The following is a 26,220-nucleotide window of genomic DNA, read 5'->3' as shown; positions in this document are numbered from 1 at the left end:
GGAGGGAGGGACTGGGGGTGCAGCTGGGGCAATGCCGAGAGGGCGGTCCTTCCTCCAGACCTGCTCATCACACAGCCCCACACCCAGGAGCAGGCAGACCTTGAACCGCACACGGACCCTCCCAGGTCCAGAACCCAGAGGGAGGAGGCCACGGTCCTACCCTCCGCATTTTCTCCCTCCCGCAGCTCCGAAGGGGGCGGTGTCCACGTGCGCCTTTCCCTCCCGGGCCCGAAGTCCCCCGGCCGGGTGGGAGCGGGCCGCCGGGCCTCTGGCGAGTGTGGACCCGGGCATGTGACTCGGTGTGTGCTGTGCCCGCAGGAGATGCTGCAGGATAAGGGCCTGTCGGAGAGCGAGGAGGCCTTCCGGGCCCCGGGCTCGGCGCTCGGCGAGGCCAGCGCTTCCAACGCCGCCAACGCCCCCGAGCCCGCGCTGGCTGCGCCGGGCCTCAGCGGAGCCGCGCTCGGCAGCCCCCCGGGCCCCGGCGCCGACGCCGCCGCCGCTGCCGCCGCCGCCGCGGAGCAGGTAGGGCCCGCTGGCCGTCGGGCAGAGGTCGGGCGTCGTTCTGATTGCAGGGCCGCCTGCGTCTGCCAGTCTGCCCCAAAGACGACAGGACTCGCTCCCGGGGGACCTGGCTGCGTCCCGGACTGCGTGTTCTGCTCCGCGGGGCAGGGCTCGCGTTCTCTGCCTTGCGTCCCTCTTCGGCTTCGCGCCCTCGGGGATGCTCTGGGACAGGCGGGGGAGGGCACCCTTGTGGCAGCGGGGCGAGCCCGGGCTAAGTGTCCAGCTCCGACGACGCCGAGAGGGTGGGGGTGGGGGGGCGAAAGCCTGGCACCGGGAGGGAAGAACGGATCTCAGCCGGGTGTGAGCGGGGAGCGGCCGCGGGGACGTCGCTCAGAGTGTCACAGTGATAACCTGATGATCGCAATGAAAGGAATCCGTCTGTGCACGCCCTCGACCGGCATAGGTCTGCGTAGCGTCTGCGGGTGCGCGTGTCCCTTCTGTGTCTGTGTGTCTGTCCGAAAGCCTGTGGCTACCTCCCGCCACGTGGAGTATTTATGTTTGTGTAGTGTGTCATCTACGCTGTCGCGGTCAGGATGTGTCCTCTGCGTACCACAATAGGTGCAACTCCGAAGGAGTGGGTTTCAGCTCCTGATTACATTTTGAAAAATTTACCAGTGGTACAGTGTAATTTTATGAAACGAAACCTTCAGACATGAGGTCCCGGGGCTGGCAGCACTCTGCATAGTTCCTTGGGTCTGTGTTCTCCGTCCTGAGGGCTCCGCGTGGAGCCGTGGCCCAGGCCGACAAAAGTCCCCTTCCCTCTCATCCCTAGACCATCGAGAACATCAAGGTGGGCCTGCATGAGAAGGAGCTCTGGAAGAAGTTCCACGAGGCAGGCACCGAGATGATCATCACCAAGGCGGGCAGGTCAGCGCTGGGACGTTTACTTGGGGGATGGAAGATGGCTGGTGGGAACGATGGGGATCCCCTTGGACGCTCTGGCCTTAGCCCCGCGTCCTACCAGGGTTTGCGACTGGGCGCAGAACTTCACCGGCGGAATCCTCCTCTAGGAGCCCAGCAGGCGGAAGGATGGGAGGGGCAGCACTATGCAAATAAAATGCAAATAAGGATCACGGCGTCGGAGGTCCCAGTTCCAGCACTATCTTGCTTTGTCCTCCTCCTTTTGGGGACCTGCCTGGTTTCTCAGGATTGCATTGATTGGGGACCCGGAGATGGCCCTCAACAGATGGAGGGAGGGGACCTGTGTTTTCCTATTTCCATAACTTTTCCGGGGCAGCGTGCACCCAGATCTCTCAACCCAGGGGTGCTGCTCCTCTATTGACAGCATCCCCCCTCAGCCAAGGGAAAGGGCCCTGTGTGTGTTGTTTAGGGAGCAGCTCTCGGGTGGCTGCCAGAATAATGATTTATAAAGTGGAAACATCTTTAAAATGCACTGGTGTCTGTGGGAGAGAGCCTGGAGGAAAGCGTGAGAGGAGGAAGATGCAGCCGGGGCAAGAGGAGAGAGAGAGAGAGAGAGAGAGAGAAGAGAGAGGAGAGAGAGTCAATGGGGTTGGGCGTCTTGGGCGGGCAGGGCAGGAAGGGCTAGGCCAGCGGTTATCAGTGAACGGGGTTTGCTGCAGACAGTGAAGCTGGAAAGTTCAGGTGTAGAAACTACCCCTTCTCCACTTACTCACATTTGATTTTGGTCCCTGAGGGGAACAGGGAAGGTGTGAAAATGTGCCATTGTCTGGCCGCGGGCCCATGATTGGGTTTTCCAAGGAATAAGGTGGTGAAGCCTTAAGGGTCAGGGATGGGGAGTCAGACCTCAGCTGCCTGCCTCTGTGCAACCCTCAGGCTAGGTGCTGCAGGGTCTCTGCCCTCTCCTCGTCCCCCTCTGCAAAACCATACATACAGTTGTATGCACAGCACTTAGCACAGCTCTGGCACATGTAAGCGTGCCATAAATGCTAGCTAAAATTAATCGTAATTAGAGAAATGTCTGGCATCTGCTCAGCATTTTTCTTCTACTTTTTTTTTAAAGAACTCTGCCGAACGGTGGGCTGTTCAAAAGAAATAAAAAACTGGTAGTTTGCAGTGTGTAGTGGAGTAGTCCTGTGGTCCCTTGTGTCCTTTCCCTGGCAGGACTTGCAAGGTTTCCTCTGTTTTGTTGGGAGTAAAGTCTGGCCACTTGGCCACCCCGCCCTGGTAGGTGGCAAGGCCACCTGGAGCCTCTATCAGGAGAAGAAGCGGGGGGGGGGGGGGGGGGGGGGGGGGGGGGATATCAGGGCCTGAATTTGCTGCATTTGGGAGATGGGGAAGGAGGATGCATGAAGGGAACCTGGTAGAGGGTGCCACTTAGAAGAGTCCTTGAGGACAGTGGGGAGCCAGGTGTCACAAGCCTTGCCTCTTCCTAGCTGAGGGCACCTGGGCACGTCTCTAAGCTTCCTGTGGCTCAGTGGTGTTGGCTAAAACAGAGCTGGTGACTGTAGACTTACCTGCCATCCTTCCTTTCCCCGTCGCTGTGAGACTCAAACCAGGGGTCCTGTGAGCTACGAATGGTAAATTGTTGAGTGGATTATAGGTGTGAAGAAGGGGAATTTATTTCTGGTGACTGCCGGGGTGGAGGGAAGGAAAGAAGAAAGAGAAAGATCCAGAATTCCCTTTTTAGGCAGCAGAAATAACCTTGTCTTTTGAAAATAAATGATCAGCATGTTCTTGGGGCAAGCCTGGCCTCTGGCATTTAAAACAAAAGACATTTGTGATTCTCCTCAGTGGGGTTTCCTGCATCTGCATGGGTCCTCCTCCTTCCCTGCCCCCAACACGGACACAGACACAGACACAGACACACACACACAGACACACACACACACAGACACACACACACTTCTACAGGTGACCAACATCGGGCAGATGTTTGTGCCCGATTCCTAGTGAAGGCTTAGAGATGGGCCTCAGGGAATGATGATAATAATTTTTAAATGGCTGTGATGAAGTTGGCCAATTATGGTTTCATCACACTCTGGCGGAAAGTTATTTGTGCAACAGGTCTAGTCCTAAAGAAAGTCACTAGCCTCATCGCCCCTCCCCACTGTTCTCACAGACCCTCTTTCCTCCTGCATAGCTGCTCCCTGACCTCAGAGACCAAATTCAGGGTTCTGATCCCCGTGACCACCCCCCCTTCACTGCCTCCCTCTCCTGGGCAGCCTCAGGAGGTAGCTTGCTTTGCCTGGGCTCGGTTGCTCTTCAACATCCTGTGGACTCCCACTTTTCTTTGTGTCTCTACCAGCACCCTTCCTGGGACACCTGCATTTCTTAGCAGATGGCCTGGACCCTTCTCCTGAACCTTGAGTCACAGATTCCTAGACTGCTTGAGCTGGAGGAGAACCAGGGGAACATAAACCTGACCCCAGAAAAGGGAAGGCACTTGGTTCTTATAGACAGAAGCAAGTCTACACAAGCCAAGCTGATGATACTCCACCCCCAGAACAAAACCCCAACTTTGAGAAATTCCCCTTATGGCTTATTTACAAAGCCATTCGATGTGGGGTTGTTGCTCTACCCTAGGGACCCTGGCTGGTTAGGGGCATGGTCGTTGCTGTCTGGTTGAGGGAGAGGCAGGCCCTGGAAAAGGGGAACCCAGAATGTTCTCAAGCTAGTTTGAGTTTTTGGTCACAAGCCTCTTGCCTGAAGCCCTGAAGGTCTTAAGGCCAAGGAGAGAATAATCTCCTTCACTGGACAGTGGCTTTGGATTCTCGTAAACCATTCCATCTGGGGAATAAAATGCCAATCACATCAGGAGACATCGATTTCTGAATGCTCAGTAACCCCTGATGTCAGGTGTAAAATGGGGCCAGAACCCTCCCAGCCAGTTTCTGTCCCTCTCAGTCTCCTGCACTCACGAGTTTTAAGCCATTCACGGCATTGAGCAGACCCCTCCTGTCTCTACCTCCTTCACATCCCTGCCAAGCTTGAAACATGTGAGAAACTGCATTTTCTCCCAAACATAGATAAAAGTGAGCTCCACAAAAATTTAAATATAAACCTCCCCAAAATGAAAATTTCCTAACCGTTTGACTGCTCTCCTCCTAGGTCATGGTTTTGCCACCAGATAAATCTCCACTATCAGCCTTCATAGCCTGTTGAGTTCAATGTTGCTTGTGTTAGTGACAGTGAATTTGCGTTTGAAAAATGAACTACCGATGAGAACTCCTGTTGAACCTGTATTGTTTGTTATTCTGAGGCAAGGATTTGGCCCAGCTTAATCCGGGGCTTCAAAGCCAATTGCCCTCGCTCTGTATACAGAGCGTCAGAACCCAGTGGCGTGGGTGATAAGACAAGTAAGGGTTGAAGACACTGGGAAAGTGGGTTGGAGAGAGAGTCCTTTGATCTCTTTCTAAAGTATTTTCTGAAAGCAAAAGTCTATCAGAAGGAAGTGTCTTTAAAAAAGAATCAGAGAAGCAACTGATCTTCCAAAACAGCATTCATTCCACACACCCTCACTCCTGCCCCCCACCTCAGGGAAAATATTTCTTAAAAATGCTATGAGTGAATTAGAAAACTGTGTGTGTGTGTGTGTGTGTGTGTGTGTGTGTGTGTGTGGACACACACATATGATATATACACGGGTATAATTTTCAATGTCCGTTTTATTGAAGTGGAACATTCCTGCAGAAAAATGAACAAATCTTAATTGTACAGCTCTATAGACTTTCACAAAAGGAGTACCCCCAATCATGGCACCACCCAGATAAAGAAACAGAAGAGAACCTCTTGTGTGCCACCCCCACCACCACTCCCCGCCCCCCCCCAAGCCCCTCTCCGGACTTCGCACCCCTTGGATTTGGTTTTGTGCCTACGTTTAAGGGAAGGCACATCTAGATGCTCCTGGGGTTTCCGGGGCCCCAGAGAAAGTCGGGTGCCTTCGGGTTTGGGGTTTGGTGTCCTGGCTAGGTGGAGAGAATCTGGCTGGTCTCCTAGGTCCGGCTTACTCCCTGCACCCCCCTTCTGGATTGGTGAGGGGCTCACGTAGGTCAAGGTCAGGAATTTGGCTAGGGCTTAGGCCGGGGAGCCAGGAGCCCCCCGCAGCTGTCTGAGCCCAGCTGAACTTGCACGTCCCCCCTCAGCAGCGAGCGAGCATTAGAGGGGCTGTTGCCAAGATCACAATGCCCCGAATCCCTTGCCCCGCGCCCCGCAAGCCTCCCACGCCGAGAAACGTCCAAGGAAGCTTATCTTAGCAGTTCATTCTAAAACCATTTCCGAGTATGAAGTAGATAAAGGCTCCAGCCCGCACCCTTTCAGAGCCTGTTTCATGATCAGAGGAGAAACCCCCGGCTTTCATCTCCTCCCGGGCGGCGGGGCGGGCGGCTTGTTTATTCCCCGGCGGAGCCGTTTCCGCGGGCGCCCAGAGCGCCCCTCTGCCTGCGGGGCCCGGAGCCCCGAGGGGGCGCCAGGGACGCAGACCGAAGGCCCGCGGGGCGCAGGGAGAGAGTGGGGGAGAGGGCTCGACGGCGCGGGACTGGGGGTGGGGGGGCCACGGGGTGTCCGGGACAGGCGAGCCCGGGATTCCTGGCCGGCGCCCGTGGCGGGGCAGAGTGGGAGCCAGGCGGCTCAGAGCCCTAACCTCTCTTCCTGGCCCTCCCTCCCCGACCCGATGAGCTGTTCATTTCCCCCACAGTGGTGGTTTCCAGGTACATTTACATCCTGAGTCACAGAAACAATTTACATCGCACCCCCTCCTGCCATCGGTTTCAGGAGAGAGGGCCTTCACAGTGTAGGGGAGCCCAGAGGAGGTGACAGTTCCCAGACCCAGCCTGCCGTGGCAGGAGTCCCGCTCACCCGGGAACGCTCCCTTGCTGGGCCTCTGGGCTCCAGCTTTAGCCCCCTCTGGAACCAAGGGCAGATGCCTTCAGCGGGGAGGGGAGGCTTACAGGCTGCATGGACCGTGTGCTTCTCCCGCACACGCAGCCTTTTCCCCACCCGGGTGTGCCCTGCATTCTACTGGAGCCCCGCAGGTGGGGAAATGATAGGGTCCCCAACGCTCGAGTTCTCAGAAGCAGTCACCAAACTGGACCCCTGACAGATAGGGAGATACCTATTCCAGCGAAAACAGTGGCGCTCCCTGAGCCTGAGTAGTTCGGCCTGGAGCAGTGGACTCTTGAGCTCCCGGCTCAGGCCAGCTGTCGCATCCCTGGTCCCTGCCCCTCAGGGCTGCAGCCCTGGGAAGAGGGGACTTGGTAGGCAGGGGAGGCAGAGGCTGGGGGATACCTTCCTTCCCTGTGCCAATTCCTGGCAAAACCTTCCTGAGGGTGTTTTCCATCAGGAGTCCAGTCTGTGGCCAGCTTCTAGGAGAAGCCAAATCACAGGACCCCAGTTCCATGCCTTGGGGAGCTGAGCACAGGCTGCTTATGGGCCTTCTAGAAAGCATCTAGCCCATGTCAGCCTGGCCTCCTGAGCTGCTGAGACAAAGCGTAGTAGGGAGTAGAAGAAGGGGAAGGGCAGGGTCCTTGACCCTCCTCTCAGCCCAGGTTAGGGAGACTACTCCAGTGGCAGGGAGCCATTTTCTCCTGGCCGCCTTTGTAGATACTGTCCTGGGGGGTGGCCATATCTGCCCTCTGCCATTGCTACCTGGAGTGATTATAGGACAAACAGGCTAAGAACGGGGCACTGGTGCCAGGTCAGCGCAAGCACAGCCAGGACTGCCCCATCTTGTGGCAGTTTCTGTAGCGGTTACAAAATGGTGGTTTGGAGGGGACAGGATTCTTGGCCTTCCCCCAGGGAGGAGGGGAGGTGAGGCAGCTGCTGCCCTCCCCGCTTCAGCTTTAGGCCTATCAGGGAAGAGGCTGGGCCTGGAAAGAGGGTGGTGCAGGCTCCAGCTGTGCCCCCAGGCCGGGCAGGGGCTGGTAAGCAGGCAGGACCGGGTTCCTGAGCCCTCTCACTTCCCCCATTCCTGGAGAGGGGGTGGGGTGGACATTTGAAAATGCTTTCAATTGACATCTGAGACAAATTCTTCCACACGGTTTATAAGTCCCTAGACTTGCAGCTAGAACTTCCCTCCTCCCTCCAGGCAGGCACACGTGCACACATGCGCACTCCATTGTGTACTCAAGTACACGCACTCGTGCATACACAGGCCACACACCTCCCACGTCCCTGGCCCACTGCAGTGCTCTCACGGGCCCTTCCTCCCGCAAGAGAGAGGGCGAGCGGACTGGGGCTGGGCCAGGGGTAGAACTGAACCTGCCACCTCAGGGTCCTGGCCGGGGCTTGCTGTAGGGTCTGCCGGCTTGTGGAGGCCTTGAACCCTTCTGGAAGCCCTGTCCTGTCCAGGTAAGCTGGAACCCCTGTTGACAAAATGGGGGGCTGCAATCATCTGTTTGAGGTGTCTAGGACAGCTTCCCTTGAGGTTCTCTCCGCTTAATGAGGAGGCAGAGGACCACTTGATGGCTTTCCTTGAGGGGACAGTTTGGGCACTGTCCCCAACTCAGGGGATTTGGTTCCTGATGCCCTAGTGTCTTCAGTTAGGTTTGGATCCTGCCTCTCTCTTGGGGGAAACACCTTTGTGGGAGATCAGCTAGGAGAGGGTGGGGGTGTCTGAGAGGATTGTGAGGAAGGTCTGTCTGCCCCTCTGTGGAGGTCCAGTGTCAGGGACCTGGTGACCAGGGGGCAGAGCTGTGCCCCTGCAGGTGTGTGTACATGCTGTTGTTCATGTGTGTGTGCTGGGGGGTCTGGGGAAGTCCTTCTCTAGAATATTCACTGAGCCTCGGGGTCCTGGATGGTCTTAGCATGGGCTGTGGAAACTGGAAAACTTCCTGTTTTTTGGTGAGTCCATTTTCACAGAGGTCGGTCACCCACTGGTTTGTGGAGGAAGGAGTGCTGTGAGGGCCAGCGGCAAGAGTCACAAATGGATGCAGTGAATCCAGTGAATCCACACACCAACCTGTGAGATAGGTGGTAATATGCCCGTTTTAGAGATAAGGAAACCAAGGCACAGAGAGATCCAAGCAAGCTGCCCAACGCCTCACAACTTGTCAGTGGTGGGGCCCAGGCACAGTGGTCCTAGAATCTTTTCTCCATGAGGCTCCTGAGCTGGCTTCCCCTGGTCCCTGGTGAGTGTGCACAGGCCCAGGCAAGGTCTTCACACAGTTAAACACTTCTGCTGAACACCCCAAAGGAATCCAAAGACCTAGCAGCGCTCTCCTGTTTTCCTGTGAGTTGGTTTGAGGCCTGAGGGCTTCCACAGAGGCAAGGCCCGGAGGAGACACTCCATTGATTACAGAAGCAGCTGACAGGGACTTCGAGGTCTTTTGCTCTGGCCCCTGTTAATGGCAGCCCAGAACTTTAGTTGCATATGGACTGGCAAAGGGCAGGAGGGAAATCAAGCAGCCAGGTTGCTGTTGAAATCCTCTCTCATGACCCTGAGGGTTTCTATGCTTTAGCTGCTCACAGCCAGTAGGCCTAAATATTAGGGGATCGTGGGGAAGAGGGAATTGCACTGGGGAAGCCAGGTAAGCCCTCTTCCTAGACACAGCCCCCGGGGCTCAGAGCAACTGGTGTGGCCCTTCCCTTGTGTAGGGGAAGGCTGAGGCCGGAGAGGGAAGGGCCTTACCCAGCTCACACAGGTCTGATCAGGGGCCAGTGTCTAAGGCCTTCTGTCCCCTCACCCCTGTGTGCCATCTCTTCCGGTGCTCTGTGTATGCCTCTGCCTCACACCTTGGCTCCCCCCAGGAGGATGTTCCCCAGCTACAAGGTAAAAGTCACAGGCATGAACCCCAAGACCAAATATATCCTGCTGATTGACATCGTCCCTGCGGATGACCACCGCTACAAATTCTGTGACAACAAATGGTAAGAACCTGGGGCCCTCACATCCCCTGTTCTTCTCTCACCACAGCCACCCCACCACCTGGTGTTTGGTCCAGGGACTCACCAGTTAGTTCCAGTGATTGCCCAGACGTGCAGCATTGGGAACTGAGCCTGCAGGGGCTGCAGGGTCGGCAAATGTCTGCCCACCTGCTGCAGACGGGGCTGGGGCTGGAAATGAGCTGCTGTGTTTGAGTGTTTGGTGGCTTTCAAGAGTCTGTTCTCTCCCTACAGCTGTGGACAGACAGGATTGGTGACTATGCTGTGGGGTGACAGATGGACAGCAACACTGGATGAATACAGGCTCTGGTCGGGCCGCACTGGGGAGGAGGGTGGGAGCTGTTTTCTTGGGGGACTTTGATATTGGATGGTTAGCACCCAGGTACCTGGTCTGTGGCATCTTCTGCTGCTTTTCCACTTGCTCCTTGTCTGGCTGTGAGCCCTTCCTTTAAGCTGTCGATCCACAGTGAAGGGCAGCCGCCTGGTGGTTGGATGACAGGACGCCTTGGCAAGGGGTTGGGGGAAACAAGTGGGTTGTAGGGCAAAACAGGGGCCAGGCAAATAAACACTGGGCTGCTTTTCCTAAGGCCACCTCTTCTGTACCCTGTCTGTCCCCAGAGCCCAGGACAGTGCTCAAGGAGAGAGAGGGATTGAATGAATGAGCAGCCGGCTGGAATGTGGGCTCCACAGTGGGTTGGTAGTAGGGTCAGCAGAGACCGGGCTGAGGAGGCAGGATTCAGTGGCCAGGTCCTGTCAAGGGCCATGTTTCTATTTCTTCTCTCTTCGGGTTGGATTATCATTCAAAGCAGGCTCTGGCTGAGGGTACATTTACCAAGTAATTTCTTTGGGGGCAAGCACTATATTGGGGACAAGTAATTTGAAAGTTGTCTGGGTCCTCTGAGAAGCTCCCTCCAAATGATATAATTTATAACATTTTAAAATTGAAACTATAACGGGTACACAGAAGTGCCTAAATCTCCACACAATATACTTGTGATTAGCTCCATTCTTTGAAGGAAATAATCACATCTGTCTGTAACTCCCCTTTCTCTTTCTACTGCAAATAAAAGAGATTCAGAATCGCTGCCCCTCCTCAGCACACTCTCCTCTGACCCTCACGCCCACTCACAATGCCCGACATTGAGAGTATAGGATGAGCATTGATTTTTTTTTTCCCCCCTCTCAGATTTATGGGGATTTGCTCTCAGAGGGGACAGGGAATCTGGGCTTTTCCAGACCCCAGAGTAATCAACCGCTGTGGTTCTGTCTGCTCTGTTGGCAGGATGGTGGCAGGGAAGGCTGAGCCGGCCATGCCAGGAAGGCTGTATGTCCACCCCGATTCTCCTGCCACTGGGGCCCACTGGATGCGGCAGCTGGTCTCCTTCCAGAAGCTGAAGCTCACAAACAACCACCTGGACCCCTTCGGCCATGTAAGAAAGAAACTGCCTGGCCTTGAGAGCCAGCCCTGGTGCTCTGCTGGGGGTGGGCTGGGTAGGGATGGAGTTGTGGAGAATCCACTCTTGGGATCCAGCTCCGGGCTTTGGCACGTGCCGGGGCCAGACTGGGGAAGGAGCCCCGGGTCTGAGTCCCACAGCAGTACATCCTTCCCCTCATACTTGCTGCCTGGGTAACTTTGGGCAAGTTTCTTGGCCTTTTTGAGCCTTGGTTTCCCTACCTAAAAACATTTCGTGGTTGTAAGAATTACCTGAGAGAATATGCAGGAAGCACTGTGCACGTGGGAGGCTTTAAATACATGGCAACTATCCACAAGGACAATGATGATGGGTCAAATCTCTCCACTTTGGTTTCCCCAAATTTGGCCTCGCTGGAGCCGAACACACGTTCACTTTCTTGGGAAAGAGTCACTGATGAGTTCTGAAGCCTCTCTTTGGCATGTGCCTTCTGCCGGGCCTGGCACCCCCTGCCCTCTGGAAGGGAAGGCCTCACCCTGGCCCCGGTGGCCGCTCCTTCCTGGCCTTGCCTGGGGCCTGGCTCTTACAAGAGAGACTCTGGAGCCCCAGGGATGCTGCCGCTGACGCCCCATCCAGGCTGCTGAGGCTCATTCTTTCCCCATCTGGCTCTGGCAGGCCCACAAAAAGCATTTTATGTGGAAATTTTTAGCTCAAGTGTGTGGCAAACTGAAGTCTGGGGACCTGGTATTATCCGCCAGGGCACAGGCCTGGCCCCTCTCTGCTACCCGTCGTTACTCTGGAAGTACAGGGTGGGGTGGGGTGGAGCACAGGGGCCGTAGAGGCTGCCAGATGCGGTTGCCCAGGCTGCGCATGTAATCCTCAGGGTGCGGCTGGTGGTAGGGGACGCAGGGGTGAGGAGGGGGTGCAGGGATGTGCCTCTTTTATACCTAAGTTCTATTCCTGAGGAGTTGCATGCACATCAGAATCCTGTGAATCATAGTTCCTCATGGAAAATGCCAGCAATGGGTCATTTCTGATTGATTGGTATATAAGACAAGCAGCCCTTAGTTCTAATTTTCTGAGTCTGTTCCGTTCTCTTCTGAGTTGGTAATCTATAAACAAGCAACTAGGAGAAAGCTTAATGAGTGTAATGAACTCCTGATTTTTCCGTTTTGCAAGGAGCCCAGGTTTTCCCATGCGAGGCAGGCAGGTGCTGGGGGTGTGTGGCAGAAAGGGGCAGACCCAACTTCTCCTGGGGGTGGAGGCAACCACCGATCTAATGGGAAGGGTAGGCCAAGCCCCCACCTCCCAGAGCACGGGGCCTTTTAACCAAGGGACAGAAGGGCCTCCTGGGTCTTACTGGGCACTATCCTGGCCAAGACTTTGCTCCCCGTTGGCTCCTACCTGGCCTCCTCTGCTTGCCCAGGTCATGGCACCAACCTGGAGAGGTTAACGAGGGCCTCTGTGGTGGGAGTTTGGGACTAGCTGGCAGGCACGTCTCTGCCTACCACTGTGCACAGGGCAGAGCTTGGCAAGAGCTGGATCTTTGCGTGAGCCAGCCTGGCTTGCCTCTCCGGTGCCTCTCCTGGAGTCCATAAGGGGTTTGCCTTAATCCCGCATATGGTCTTGAGTCTGAGCCGGTGGGGCTGCCTGAGGGGCTCGTGATGCTGGGATTAGCCCTAGCTATACTCACCACGCCTGCCTGGAGCTCACCTCTCCTTGGCCATAGGGATACTCCCCATACTAACTCAGCTTCCTCTGCAGAGGGTTGGGATGCAGAGCATCTTCCTCCCCCCACCCCACCCCCCGCATCTGCCCAGCACGAGCAGCTTATTGGTTACAGCACCCCGTGTGCAGCAGCAGGACCTGGAGAAGAGGTGACTGTCCCAGGGGCTGGGAGTAAAGGAGCCGTCTTGGACCCACACCTGTCCCCAGGCCAGCATTCTTTCAGCTTCTCCACCCGTCTTTCTGTGCCCAGGGCTTGAGCTGTCGGATCTGCAACTATTTGGAGCATCCCTGGAGAGGGAGCAGCTTCTGACCATGCAGGCAAGGGCTGTGGAGGATGGATTCCTAGATAAGCCATGTGGACCAGGGCTTTCTGCTCATTGGCCTGCACCGGCGGGAGTGCTGAGTCCTTCATCACCCTGCCCGGCTTCTCGGTGCAGGAGCCTGGGAAAGAGCCATGTCGGACTATGAGTCTGCCCCCAAACAAGCCCTTCCTTCTGCATTGCTCACCTCCAGTGTTTCAGTTTTCCCTAAAATCTCCTGGACCTCGAGGAACTTTCTCAGCTAAATGAGCTTTGGACTTTTTCCTTGGGTCTCCTAGTGTCTCAGGGATTTTAGCTGTTGCCTTTCATTTGCAGCCCTCCCCCAGGACAAGGGTCCAGGGTCCCAGTGAGGGCTTGGGCTAGGCAGCCGGTCCTATATACAGGGAACAGGGACCCCTTGGACCACATGGCCCACATGTTCCAGGACCGGGTTCTGCCTAGAAAACTCCTGGTGGGTGTTTGCCGTGGTCCGGGAGGGCCGTCTGTTCCTTCCTGGGGTAGGTTCAGGGTATGATCACTGGTTTCTGGGCGTAAGCCCAAGGCCAGAGGATGGGCAGAAAGGATCACAGGGGCTGGGCAGGACTGACCTGCTGCCCTAGGGCCCCAATTCAGCTCCACTTCTGTTCAGCTGCCTAGAGATGGGCAGGCGGCCCTTGCCTCCTACTTGTACCCCCTCCCACCGCCCACCCCCCCAGGGTCCTAGGCCAGGTAACCATGAAATGGTAAGAGAAACCGCTTCGGGAAATTGAGGAGGGCCTCACCGAGGTAGGGCCTGCCTCCCGCAGCAGGACATGGAGACAGCTGGGTCTTACTTTTCTCCTGATCTGGAGGCAGGGAGCCCAGGGCTGCAGTGGGGTGGGGTCTGTGTGTTTGTGTGTGTGTGAGAAGAGACCTATTATATCCCAGGACTCGCAGATTGCTGAGCTGGAAGACCAGCTTATGATTTCTGACATAGTAAGTCTAACTGTTCCAGAGGCTGGGTTGGCTCCAGGCTGGGGGTGTAGGCTGCAGCTCTTTGGTCACCGAATGGCACTTGCATTGTCCCCTCGGTGTGCCACCTCTTCCTCTGACTACCTAGTGAGCCTTGGGATCCAAGCTCAAACGCTCCTTCCTCAGGGAGGCACTTCAGGGTCCCCATTACATGCTCCCACATTGCCACGCACCTTTCTGTCCTAGTACTTACCGCACTTAGGGTTTTATCTATTTAAAGATTCATTTATTTATTTTAGGGGGGAGGGGTGGAGGGGGGGAGAGAGAATCCTCAGCAGACTCCATGATGGGCTCCACCCATGACCCCAAGATCACAACCCAAGCCGAAACCAAGAGTCGGATGCTTAACCAACTGGCCTCCCAGGCACCCCTAGAATTTTATACTTATAAATCAAATTTGTTTTTGAATAGGAAATATACAGTCCCACGATTTAAAAATAAATCAATGACTAAAAAATGTCTGTAATGAACCATTTTTCTCCTCTGGTTCCCCGTCTACCCAGTTTCTTCTGATCCCGGCCACAGCTAACCACTGTTACTAATTTGTTTTTGGCATTTCTTTTTGCATATACAAGCAGAATACAGAATCTCAAATCCTTTCTTTTATATGCAAAAGGTAGCACACTGTAAACGCTTTTTGCGCCTTGCTTTGTCAACAGTATAACATGGAGATCACGCCCTTCATCTAGAGCTTCCTTTGATTCCTTTCATTGCGCGATTGTTCCATAGATCATGTGGGCAGTCCTTATCACAGAAATGAAGATGCCTATTTTTGCTCTTTCAATTAAACTTGTACCTATATCATTTTACACCTGTGTCAAGTATCTCTTTGTGGCGAGTTGCTTGCTCAAAGGGTGTTCGGATTTGTAATTTGTGGTTTCGCCCTCCATCGGAGTTGTATTGATGGCTACTCCTGCCACCACTGTAGCTTCCCCAGCGGGTGGGAGAGACGTTCTGGGCTTTTCCCAGTCAGACGGGTGAACTATAGATACTGGTTGTAGTTTCAGTTTGTATTTCCTTTATTCTGAGTGCAGTTAAACATCTTTTTTCCTCTTCTGTGAACTGTTGTCCTTACCCTTTGCTCATTTTTCTCGCAGATTTTCGAGCACTTATCCATTCTAGAAACTTGTATAAATGAGGAAGATCTGGCCCGTATATGTGATAGGAACTGCTTGTATGTTTTCCCAGTTTGCCATTTGCCTTGTGACTTTGCCTGTAGTAGTATTCTCACACAGAAGTTTTTGACTGAATATATTGCTCTTTTCCTTATGGATTCTGGGTTTTGAGTAACTGAAAGCCCTTACCCACTCCTGACTTAGAAGGAAAATTTCTTGGGGTGCCTGGGTGGCTCAGGTCATGATCCGAGGGCCCTGGGATCGAGTCCCGCATCGGGCTCCTTGCTCAGCGGGAAGGCTGTTTCTCCCTCTCCCACTCCCCCTGCTTGTGTTCCCTCTCTCGCTGTCTCTCTGTCAAATAAATAAGTAAAATCTTAAAAAAAAAAAAAAGGAGGAAAATTTCATGTGTTTTCTTGTAATATTTTATGGATTTATTTTTACATTTAAACCATTAGTCTTTCTGGAATTTATTCTGGCATTCAATAGGAGGTGTGAATCCAACTTTTTTTTTTTTTTCTAAAGAGCTATCCAGTTGTCCTCACACCAATAATTGACTGGTTCTCTTTCCCCCCCTGGCTTCGGATGCCTCATTTCTGTACACCAAATCCCCATATGAATTTGTGTCTGTTCATGTGCCAGTTCCTTTGCTGTTGAGACTTCATGATGGGCTTTAGTGTCTGGCAGGGCTGGTCCCCCCTTGCTCTTCTTTTGCAGAGTTTTCTTGGCTTGTCTTATCTGTTTTTTCATATGAACTTTAGAATCAGTGTATAGTATTGAAAAAGAAACTTATTTGTATTTTTATGACAATCGCTTGAAATTATAAATTGACTTCAGGAGGGAAGGATAGGAATGCCTCTCTCTTTGTTGATGCCTGCTTTTTGTCTTTCAAAAGTGTCCTCAAGTTTCCTTCATCAGGACCTACACATTTTCAGCTAGGTATTTCATCTTGGTCATCACTATTATAAATGTAGTCTTGCGGCGCCTGGGTGGCTCAGTCGGTTAAGCGTCTGCCTTCAGCTCAGGTCATGATCCCAGGGTCCTGGGATCGAGTCCCACATCAGGCTTCTTGCTCAGTGGGGAGTCTGCTACTCTTTCTACCCCTCCCCCTGCTTGTGCTCGCTCTCTCTGACAAAAAAAAATAAAAGTCTTAAAAAAATGAAAAAGATAAAAATAGATAAGCTTTAAGAATAAATAAATGAATAAATAAAAAGGTAAATGTAGTCTTTGGTCCAGTACATCTTCTCACTACTTCCTTTTGCCTGATTTTTGGATTACTGTTGTGACTTCCCCCACTAGATAGGAAACCACGAGGTTTTAAATCACCATTGTATCCTTGTGCCTGGCACTGGGTCTGGCACAGTGGGTGCTGGTAAGCAGTAAGGGAATGAGAGAACCTGCTGATGGGAATGGGATTTAGCCAGAGAAGGCATGTCCTCCACCAGGGGCTGATGTCCCTCCAAAGCTTACGCTGTCAACGTGTCAGTGGGGACCCAGGGCTATTGATCTCCCTCTTTTCCTCCTTTTCTCCCACATTGCTGCACCCTGCACAAAATGCCGAGCCCTTGCTGGGTGCATTGGGAGATACACCTGCCCTGTACAACTCCCGGTCAGGCCTGATGCTCGCCAGCCAGGTACTCCTGATCAGGTCTGGTGCTCCCCAGCCAGGTACAAGTATGAGCTCAGGCTAGCTCCGCCTCCCACTGGCTGTCTGAGGTTGGGCAAATGCCTTCACCTCCCCAAGCCACAGTCCCCCTCATCTGTGCCTAATGTGCCCAATAATAATGCCTACTTTATAGGGCCATTGTAAAGAGTACTTAGCTCCTCAGCACAGGGCCTGGCACATCGGCTATGCTCTGTAAACACCGCAGTGTCTCTGAGAGAAAGCAGAAGGCTTTCTGGGCCCCTGGGCTGGGCTGCCGCCCTGGGAGTGAGGCCTAAGGCACATCTGGCCAAGGCCTCGCGAGTTGGCTAATGGGCCGCCAGACTCAGTCTTAGTTTGGATAGTCTTTCAGCCAATCGCTTACCTTTCTGGGTCTCAGTTTTCTCCTCTTTCTTTGTAAGCTGTAGACGAATCCCGTCCCCATCCTTAGCTCTTTGCAGGACTGGAGAGGGTAAGAAGGATGATGGAGAAGGTAGTCTTAGAAAGTAAAATTATGACACAGGGGAAAATCTGGTTTTAATCTATGACACAATGGACATTAGCCACATTTGTGTGGCTAGCATCCAGATACTCTATGTTCTGTGATGGACATTAGGGCCTGGTGAATCCTTGTCTCTTACAGTGTTGGGTTGACACTTGATCATTAATTTCTGAGCGTGTTGTTGAGAGCAGTGTGTGCTCTCTCAAAGGCCATCTGGGATCTTCTCAGGATTCTGTCTCCAACCAGCTATGTGTTATTGGGCAAGTCACGTCCCCACTACAAGCCTCCTGTTCCTCATCTGTAAATTAGGAGGTTGGACTAGAATGATTTCTAAGGTCTGCCTCTCCGTGTGCTAACGTTCTGTGATTCTAATGCAGATAAATCTCAACCTCATTGACCAAGCATGCTAGGGTGATCTCTCAAGGAGATGGATGTTTGGCGCTATCACAGTTTGTTAAAATAGAACAGCCTTCTGAACTGTCGCCAGAATATAATGAATCCCATTTCTGTAGAACAATGATGGGACCAGTCATGTAGTGGGGTTTGTCGATGTGGCTGGTCTCTTTGGCCCAACGTCCTCTGCCACACATATAAATGTGAGACTCTGGCAAAAGAAATTAATGTGGCGCCTGAGGAACTTCCGAGTAAAGCCAGGTATGAGTCACGGAGTTGGTCTCACATTCTGCTGGGCTGTTGGGGCTGAGGCGTCAGTTTAAATTTGCGTTGGTTCAAAGAGCAGGACTTTCTTCCAGACACCTGTCCAGGTTCCAGACTGTCCGAGTTAGGAGGGGTGTTTGGGACCACTTCTTAGTCGAAGGCCTCCCTTTACAGATAGGCACCCCAATGACTGGATGGAAAGAGCTTGCGCAAGACTGGCTGCTGCTGAGCAGAGATCCACAGAAGCTTCTAGACCCTTCCTGACTTCTCTGTGTCTGGGATTGCACTCCCCTAGTGGCTCCTTCCTGCCCCTGCAGGTCTAGCACTTTCTTCCCAGTTTTCCCTGCCAGCCAGCCAGTCTGGGTCCCTCCCCTAGAAGGTGTGTTTGGCAATCTCTCCACTTCAGTCAATGGAGGACCTTGCCTGATAGGCTAAGGAGTTCGGCTTTTATCTCAAGGGGCAAGAGGAAACCATCAAAGGTGGCTTTATGAATATAAGACATTTATTGAGCTCTAAATGCTGGCAGGGATGGGGGAGGAGAACTTGGGGGGCAAGAGGAGGAAATACTAGCAAGTGGACAGTCTTCCTGGATGAACTGGAAGGTTCTAAGCAAGGGAGTGACATGATCTGATGTAGCAGGTGAAAATGGAGATGGAGACAGGGAGGAGGTGGTCCCAAACCCAGAGAGAGATTGGGGGGGCGGGCAGCATCGGGGCTGGGCAGTGGGAACAGAGAGGCTTTTATCTTGTGGATGGAGTCACAGGACTTGGTCACTGACTGGACCTGGAGGTGAGTAAGGAGCAGGGAGTTGATGATACCCAGGGCTCTGGCCGGACTGATACAGCCTAGGCCTCCCCAGGTAGCAGAAGAGCAGGGCAGCTGCTGTCACCTGGCTGACGGTGTCCTTAAGGGACAGCCCAGCCTCTCTGTGCAGGTGTCTGCATCTGCTGAGGTCTGTCAGTCCATCGTCTGTGTGCACCCCACCCTACAAGAGCCCGCATGGCCAGGGCTAGTCCCGCCGCTGGGGAGCTGCAGCAAGCCCACGCTCACGGAGAACTTGTCTGTGCACAGGTTTAACCTTGAGGTTTGACCTGAAAAATGCTTTAGAGGCTACCTTGTTTCTAGCGAGCAAAGGAAGATAGGAGAGGAAGGGATGGAGAGTTTGGGGTCATGGCCCAGGTCTTCGCACTCCTGTAATCCTGCCTTGCACTTACTAGTTCCTGTCTGGGGGTAAAGGAGCCCAGAGGTACAAAAGGAGTAAAAGAAATGGCTCTTTCTCTTTCTCTCTTGAGGAGTTTACAGTTTAATTGAAAGGACAAGCAGAAACAGGAAACCACTAGGAAGCAACACGACAGCCCAGTAGACAGTGCATGGGGAGGAAGTTTCAGAATCGGGGGTTCACAACAGGACCCAGTGATCTGGGAAGGCTTCCCAGAAGGGTTGGGCCTTGAGATCATAACCCTAGAAGGTGAGAGAGAAGGGGAAAGGAAGATCAAGCAGAGGGAACCGCATGGGAAAAGGCCCAGAGGTGGGACTCCGGAGACTTCTGGAGGCATCTAGACCCCCTCCCAGGGATGTAGTTTCTGGGTCTTCTGGGGACTTGGGTCCTTTGTGGACTCCTGCAGCTGGGGGACAGTGTGGGGTGACAGAGTAACCTAAAGGGACTGGGAGGTGTTTCCCAAGACCCATTCCCCAGGCTCCTGGAAACAGATTTCCATGGAGGCCTCCCAGGGCAAGACTTGTGTCCACTCTGAGTTTGTCTATCTGGCAGGCTCCAGTTGGGCAGTAGGTCCCCAGCTGCAGGACCTGGCTGCGGGTTTGGGGTGCTCTGTACCTGCCCCGAGAGGATCCAGAGGTTTGTCACTGGGGGTGGAAGGGGGCGCAGCCAGTGCAGAAGGCAGAAAAGCTAGCCCTGCTAGATGGCGTGACCCAGCCAAGCCAAGGAGCCCAGGGAAGGCCGGAGGCCACAGCCCAGCTCCTGACCCACCTAATCCTCAGCTGTGCCTGCCCTCTGGGCTGTCTCTGTCCCCAGGGTGTGCCAAATGTGGCACCTTCCCAGACTAACGCTTCTGCCTGGGCAAGCCGTGGAAGAGCCTGGTTCTGGCCCTTCTTGTGGCACTCTGGTCCCTCAGGGGTTTAGTCTTGCCCTGTGCCTATCCCTGGGAACCGGGAAGGGTTGGAGCCAGAAGGGCTAGCCCAGGAAGGGGCACCCCTAGAAGGAAAGGAAGGAGAGAAAGGAGCTCAGAGAATAATGGGGCCAGAGGACCACAGACTTGCCCAGCCAGGACAGGAGCCAAAGGGTTAACAAAAGCAGCGGTGCTGATAAAATGCCCCAAATTCCTGGTCCTGCCTCCAATGGGGAGGGCGTCTGGCAAATGTCAACGATAAAAAATACATTTTAATGGCACATGATGCAGCCGCTACCGTGGGGCACGGCCGAATGAAGCAGGTTTGGGGGCACGGCCGAATGAAGCAGGTTTGGAGCAGGAACTACTGTGTGTTACTCCCAGGGCTCCGGGGCCAAGCCTCCTGGGCTCTCCTGGCCGGGTGGGGCGACCCGCCTCCCCAGCCCCAGGCGGCCTCGAGGGCCCATAGGTGCGGGGGGCTTCTGGCCTTCTCTGGCATTATTTCTGGAACTTTGCCATCTCCTACCTTGGCACCTGGAACTCTAGCCCATGATGGAGCTTCCCTCCGGGCTGTGAGCTGCCTTGAGCAGGTCTGAGGGCAGGATGCATCTGGGAACCCCTTCAGCAGGCCTCTGCAAGCATTGAAACAGATGAAAAAAGTTGGAGTGGGACACTTTCCTCAGCTCCTCCCCCATGCTGCATACTCTGACAGGCATCTCTAGGAAAGGCAGGTCGCAGGGCAGCGGGGTGGGGGGGGGGTGGAGGGGTGAGGAGTGGGAGGAGCAGGGTGAAGGGGCGGGCAGCTGGAGCAGGAAACCTGAGGGAGATAAGTTATGTATAGCACCTTTCTGGCCTGTGCCAGGACTCAGGCCCTGGAACCTGGGCCTTTAAGGAGAATGAAAGCCAGCCCAAGGCCAGCTGACTGAGACCAGCGACAAGAGGGTGAGGACCTGGAGCTCAGAAAGAGACCCTTCTCTTCCAGATCATCCTCAACTCCATGCACAAGTACCAGCCACGGCTGCACATCGTGAAGGCTGATGAGAACAACGCTTTCGGCTCCAAAAACACAGCCTTCTGCACCCATGTGTTCCCAGAGACTTCCTTCATCTCTGTGACCTCCTACCAGAATCACAAGGTACAGCCACCCCCCAGCCCCACCACTGACCCTGCGTGGCATTTCTGTGCCAGTAGGGAGGCAGGAAGGGAAGCCGCCCTGCACTGAGGTGGAGGCGCCGGGGACACCTGGGCTGTCCCTCAGAGCAGCGAGAAAGCAAATGCTGAGCAGGAAGAGAGACCAGACTCCTAAATCTCCAGGGCAACGTCATTATGGGGATTGGACGAAGCTGGCAACTATAAGAACCAAGAGTGTGGAACTTGTCTTGTGGCTTGAGTGTTGGGCCATTTTGTTCTATAACCTTCTTCGCCCTGGTGGGATTCAAAGGTCAGACTCTGGGCCTGCCAGGAAAAGGGAAAGAATTGGGGAAGGGAGCCTCAGGGCATAGTCAGCTGTGTGGGAGGCCGGAGACTGAGCCTGTGGTCAGCCGGTGGTCAGAGGGGTCCACCTCCCTCCCCAGCACACCCCCTCCCCCGCCTGACCACCCCTAACCGCCTCCGGATCCCTGCACAGGCCACTCGCCCCTGTCTCTCTGCCTCTGCCCGGGCGACCCTTCTCAGGGGGCTTGTCACATTGTGCGAGGGACTGGCCAGGTGGGCTGGGGGGGGACTGAGGAGGGGCCATAGGCTGTGGCAGATTTCAGGCATTCAGGCGTTCAGAGTGACAGATTTGCATTTAGTACGGTCCCTCAGAAGCTGATGTGGCAGATGCCCTGGACGGGGTGACACAGATGGGAAGCTGTTGAGCATGCAGGTAGCCCAGTGGGGGAGGAGAACAGGAGACGGAATCAGAAGGTCTGCAGTGAGTAGAATGGTCAGAAGCCAGCAAGGAGCCAGCCGTGAATGGTGAGCGCCGGGAGGATGTGGCGAGGCTGCCGGCCGGCTGGCTGAGGGCTGGGGCGTGCACCTTCCCGGGACTCTGCTGGGAGCTCTGAACGGTCTGGGACAGGGGAGGAGGGCCAGCAGCCAGCCCAGTCCTCTACCCCAGCGACTCTGTGTGTCCTCTCCTGACAGATCACACAGCTGAAGATTGAGAACAACCCTTTTGCCAAGGGATTCCGGGGCAGTGACGACAGTGACCTGCGTGTAGCCCGGTTGCAGAGGTGGGGCTGCCTGGCCCGGTGGGGGGGTGGTGGTGGTAGGGGGTGTGGGGCACAGACTGGGTTCAGGCCCACAGACCCGGTAGCCCTCCAAGTATCTTTACTCTCTTCCTGTCTCCCTGTCCCTGTCCTCCCCATCTCTCCAGCAAAGAATATCCTGTGATCTCCAAAAGCATCGTGAGGCAGAGGCTCGTCTCCACTCAGCTCTCAGCCAAGCCTGATGTCAGCCCCCTGCATGGTGCCCACCAGGCGCTCCAGCACTACCAGTATGAGAATGGGGCTCACATGCAGTTTGCTGCAGCTGAGCCACAGGACCTTCCCCTCAACACCTTCCCGGCCCAGAGGGACTCAAGCCTCTTCTATCACTGCCTGAAAAGACGAGGTAGCTCTCTCCTAGTCCAGAAGCCCTAGAGGGTCAGACAAGGGGTAAAGCCCTTCCTACAAACACTCTCCATCATATGTGCGAACATGCACGCCTGTGTGGGCACACACCTGTGCGCATATGTGTGCACGTACACACCACACACACACACACACACACACACACACACACACACACACACCTGGTTATCGTGTGGTCTGGGAGAACAAGCCTGGAGGGTTAGAGGGTTAGAGGCCATGGCCCGGCTTAGTGCAGGGATGTTGATTCTTGATTTTAATGCAGCCTTCAGAATCCTCATGGACAGCTTATGGCCTTGGTGTCCCCAGAACCCCGGTCGGTACCCCTGCCTGGGCCAGGTGTTCTTTATAGCCACTGCTCAGAGCCTCTGCAGGGTGGGCACATCACACAGAATCAGGTGGACTCTGTCTCTAAGCCTGGGAAGAGGCTGAAGCCTCAGGGTCCAGAGGTATGGGGATTAGGGCTGTCATTTATCAAAGCACCCTCAATCCTAAAACAGGGGTGACCCAGAGTCATGAGAACAGGCTCGCCACCTCATCATACCAGGATCTGCAAAGAGATTCCATTGTTATGAATGGAAATCTGCTATGTGGATGTAGATTGGGGGCCAGGAAGCCAGGCAAAAGAACTGTTTTCGTTTTCTTTGAAGAGGAGCCTTGAACATCTACTCTGGTACCGGGTCTGGTGTCACATTCTCCATCTATAATACAGATGATTATCGTTTATACCAGAAGAACTCTCAGGGCCCCTGAAATTCTCTTGGGAATGAGTTGGGAGACTTTTCCTTAGAATCCAGAATGTTCTCTCCACCTAGCTCCTAGGGAGCTGCTGGTAGGGCTCTGGGTACCCTCTGCTCCAGTCCTATTAGAATGAATGGTCTAGGGGCACCTGGGTGGCTCAGTCAGTTAAGCGGCTGCCTTCGGCTCAGGTCATGATCCCAGGGTCCTGGGCTCGAGCCCCGCATCGGGCTCCCTGCTCAGCGGGAAGCCTGCTTCTCCCTCTGCCTGCCACTTCCCCTGCTTGTGCTCTCTCTCGCTGTTAAATAAATAAATGAAATATTTAAAAAAAAAAAAAAAAGAACAAATGGCCTAGAACAGGGGTCGGCAAACTGGCCCTTGATCCAAATCTGGACTGTTGTCTGGTTTTGTCTGGCCTGTGAGCCATAAAAAATGGTTTGACATTTTTTTAAGAGTTGAAAAAAAATCAAAGGATGGTTATTTCATGATATGTGAAATTATATGAATTTTAATATCCATAAATAAATTGTATTGGAACACAGACATACCCATTTGTTTACCTGCCGTCCGTAGCCACTTTCATGTGACACCAGCAGGGTCAAATGGCTGCAACAGATTCCATTACAGCCCACAGAGCCTAAAATATTTACTATCCGGCCTTTTCCAGAAAAAGTTTGCTCACTCCTGACCTAGAGTGACTGGGCCACGTTTCAAGTCCAAGAGCTTCGTGCTCTTGAGGGAAAGGAGGAACTTGGAGGGGGGGTAGAGAGGAGGGGTGAACGAGGGATGACGAGAGAGCCGGGTAAGAGGGAGAAGCAAGTTCCTCCTCCTCAGGGAAGAGGCTTCCAGAGGGGCAGAGGGGAGAGGTGAGTGCAAGCCCTCAAACTCAGTCCACTTACTCCCCAGGCCACCCTGCCCTGTGCACACACACACACAGCTCCCAGAATGAATCCCTGGAGAAAGGGGAGGGAGGCCAAGTGAAGCCATTGGACGAGTGTCCTTCAATTTGTTGAGTGGGCTGTTGCCAATTCTCAGGCCTGGGTCATCCCTGGGTCCCAGGGGAGGATGTGCCACTCCAGACAGTCATGGTTGAGGATGTCGAAAGACACACACATATGTGGTTTGGGGCAGCTGATGTCATCTTTCCCCAAAGAGAGTTATCAGCTGAGCCTTAAAAGTCCAAGTCACCTTTTACTTATTATCAGCTCCATTTCTTTATTTATTTTTTTATAATTGTTATTTATTTATTTATTTATTTTAAGATTTTTTTTTTATTTATTTGAGAGAGAGAGAATGAGAGAGAGCACGAGAGGGAAGAGGGTCAGAGGGAGAAGCAGACTCCCTGCTGAGCAGGGAGCCCGATGTGGGACTCGATCCCGGGACTCCGGGATCATGACCTGAGCCGAAGGCAGTCGCTTAACCAACTGAGCCACCCAGGCGCCCTCAGCTCCATTTCTTAATTTTGTAAACACTGTTCGGTTGGACTCTGTATAATAACAATCTGCTGGGACTCCTTTGAACACATGTAGGGTTTACTTCCTCTTCTAAAAGCAACAGGAACGTGCCTGCGAGTAGCTTTCGCTTGCTAAGGCCTCCCTGGGAGCTGAGGATGAAGGCAGAAACATTGTGGCTTTAATTTTCTGGCTAGTTCAGACAGATGTGGCCTCTGGGCCTGTTTCAGCCTGGCAATTGCCTCTACTTTCCTTGGCCAGGGTGGGCCTCGCCTAAGAATGCCAGTGCACATTAAGGCCTCTTCCCATCCCTAAGAGTCACGGTGGCAAAGGATGAAAGCTATATGCCTCCTGGCTAACCATATCACTGGGTGTCCTCTGATGTGGTGTCCCCTGTGGCCTCTGAGCAGGGTCCATAGTCTGGTCTGACCACTTCTTGGCTGCTGCCGCCTTATAAAAGCTGTACCTAATTAAAATGATTCTGGAAGTGCCACGGCCACACGGGGCAAGGGCAAGGCCTGCCTGACAATGGTAGGCCATCTTGGCATCCAAAAGGAGGGTTCCAGGCCCTGGGCTGGTGGAATATGGCTCTTCCTGAAGGTTTCTTTGTCTTCCAGCAGACAGTGCCCGCCATCTGGACCTACCTTGCAAGCGATCCTATCTGGAAGCTCCCCCTGCAGTGGGAGAGGATCATTATTTCCGTTCTCCCCCTCCCTACGACCAGCAGATGCTGAGCCCCTCCTACTGCAGTGAGGTGACCCCAAGAGAAGCCTGTATGTACTCAGGTTCGGGGCCCGAGATTGCCGGGGTGTCTGGGGTGGACGACTTGCCCCCACCCCCCCTGAGCTGTAACATGTGGACGTCAGTCGCCCCGTACACAAGCTACAGTGTTCAGACAATGGAGACTGTGCCTTACCAGTCCTTCCCCGCCCACTTCACCGCCACCACTATGATGCCTCGGCTGCCCACTCTCTCGGCTCAGAGCTCCCAGCCGCCGGGAAACACGCACTTCAGCGTCTACAATCAGCTCTCACAGGCTCAGGTCCGGGAGCGGGGGCCCGCTGCCTCCTTCCCGAGGGAGCGCGGCCTCCCCGCCGTGTGCGAGAGGAAGCCCCCCTCGCCACACCTGAATGCTGCCAATGAGTTTCTCTACTCTCAGAGCTTCTCCCTGTCCCGGGAAGCGTCCTTACAGTATCATTCAGGAATGGGAACTGTGGAGAACTGGACTGACGGATGACTCCCATGTCCGGCGACAGCCCCAGGACCATGTTAATCCAGTGTTAACCTCTGTGGGTGGCCTGCGCTACCGAGAAACACAGGAAGGTATTTCAAAGGGTGGGGTGTCTGCGTGTATGTGTGCGTGTGTGCGCGTGTGTGAGCGTGCGCGCGCGCGTGTGCGTGTGTGCACGCGCCCGTTTGGAGAGCATCCGCCTTCGGACGTACCGCTGAGGCCACGACAAGGGAAAGAACCGCAATTATCTAAGAAGTGACTTGGGCTGCAGGACGTAGGTCCACTGTTAGCTCACATCTCTTGACAGGTGCAGGGATGGGACGGCAGTGGAGAGTTCAT

General features: G+C 54.2%; 1 protein-coding gene across 2 annotated transcripts; it reads left to right on the top strand.

Moving 5' to 3' along the window:
• The first annotated feature begins 321 nt into the window (after nucleotides 1-321).
• Nucleotides 322-25,887, top strand: TBX4 (T-box transcription factor 4). 2 transcript variants are annotated; one of them, XM_028109390.1, is made up of 8 exons: nucleotides 322-522; nucleotides 1,334-1,428; nucleotides 9,226-9,345; nucleotides 10,643-10,790; nucleotides 20,832-20,984; nucleotides 21,977-22,065; nucleotides 22,209-22,444; nucleotides 25,271-25,887. In XM_028109390.1, exons 1-8 carry the CDS (start codon nucleotides 322-324, stop codon nucleotides 25,885-25,887), a joined length of 1,659 nt encoding a protein of 552 aa, XP_027965191.1. The 2 variants fall into 2 exon arrangements, with proteins under 2 accessions (XP_027965191.1, XP_027965190.1); XM_028109389.1 differs by having other exon boundaries at nucleotides 25,268-25,887.
• Nucleotides 25,888-26,220: the final 333 nt, after the last annotated feature.

This window comes from Eumetopias jubatus, unplaced genomic scaffold, assembly GCF_037043125.1.
Source record: "Eumetopias jubatus isolate StellerSeaLion01/CBP00866 unplaced genomic scaffold, mEumJub1_p1.0 scaffold_10, whole genome shotgun sequence".
Classification (NCBI taxonomy): Eukaryota; Metazoa; Chordata; class Mammalia; order Carnivora; family Otariidae; genus Eumetopias; species Eumetopias jubatus.
This window is presented reverse-complemented; position numbering and strand designations above follow the sequence as displayed.

Bases quoted from the DNA above. Each gene is read 5' to 3' on its own strand.
- TBX4 (XM_028109389.1), top strand. From the start codon at position 322: ATGCTGCAGGATAAGGGCCTGTCGGAGAGCGAGGAGGCCTTCCGGGCC. The intron at 9,346-10,642 runs GTAAGAACCTGG...CTCTGTTGGCAG, and splicing joins AAATTCTGTGACAACAAATG to GATGGTGGCAGGGAAGGCTG. The intron at 10,791-20,831 runs GTAAGAAAGAAA...CTTCTCTTCCAG, and splicing joins ACCTGGACCCCTTCGGCCAT to ATCATCCTCAACTCCATGCA.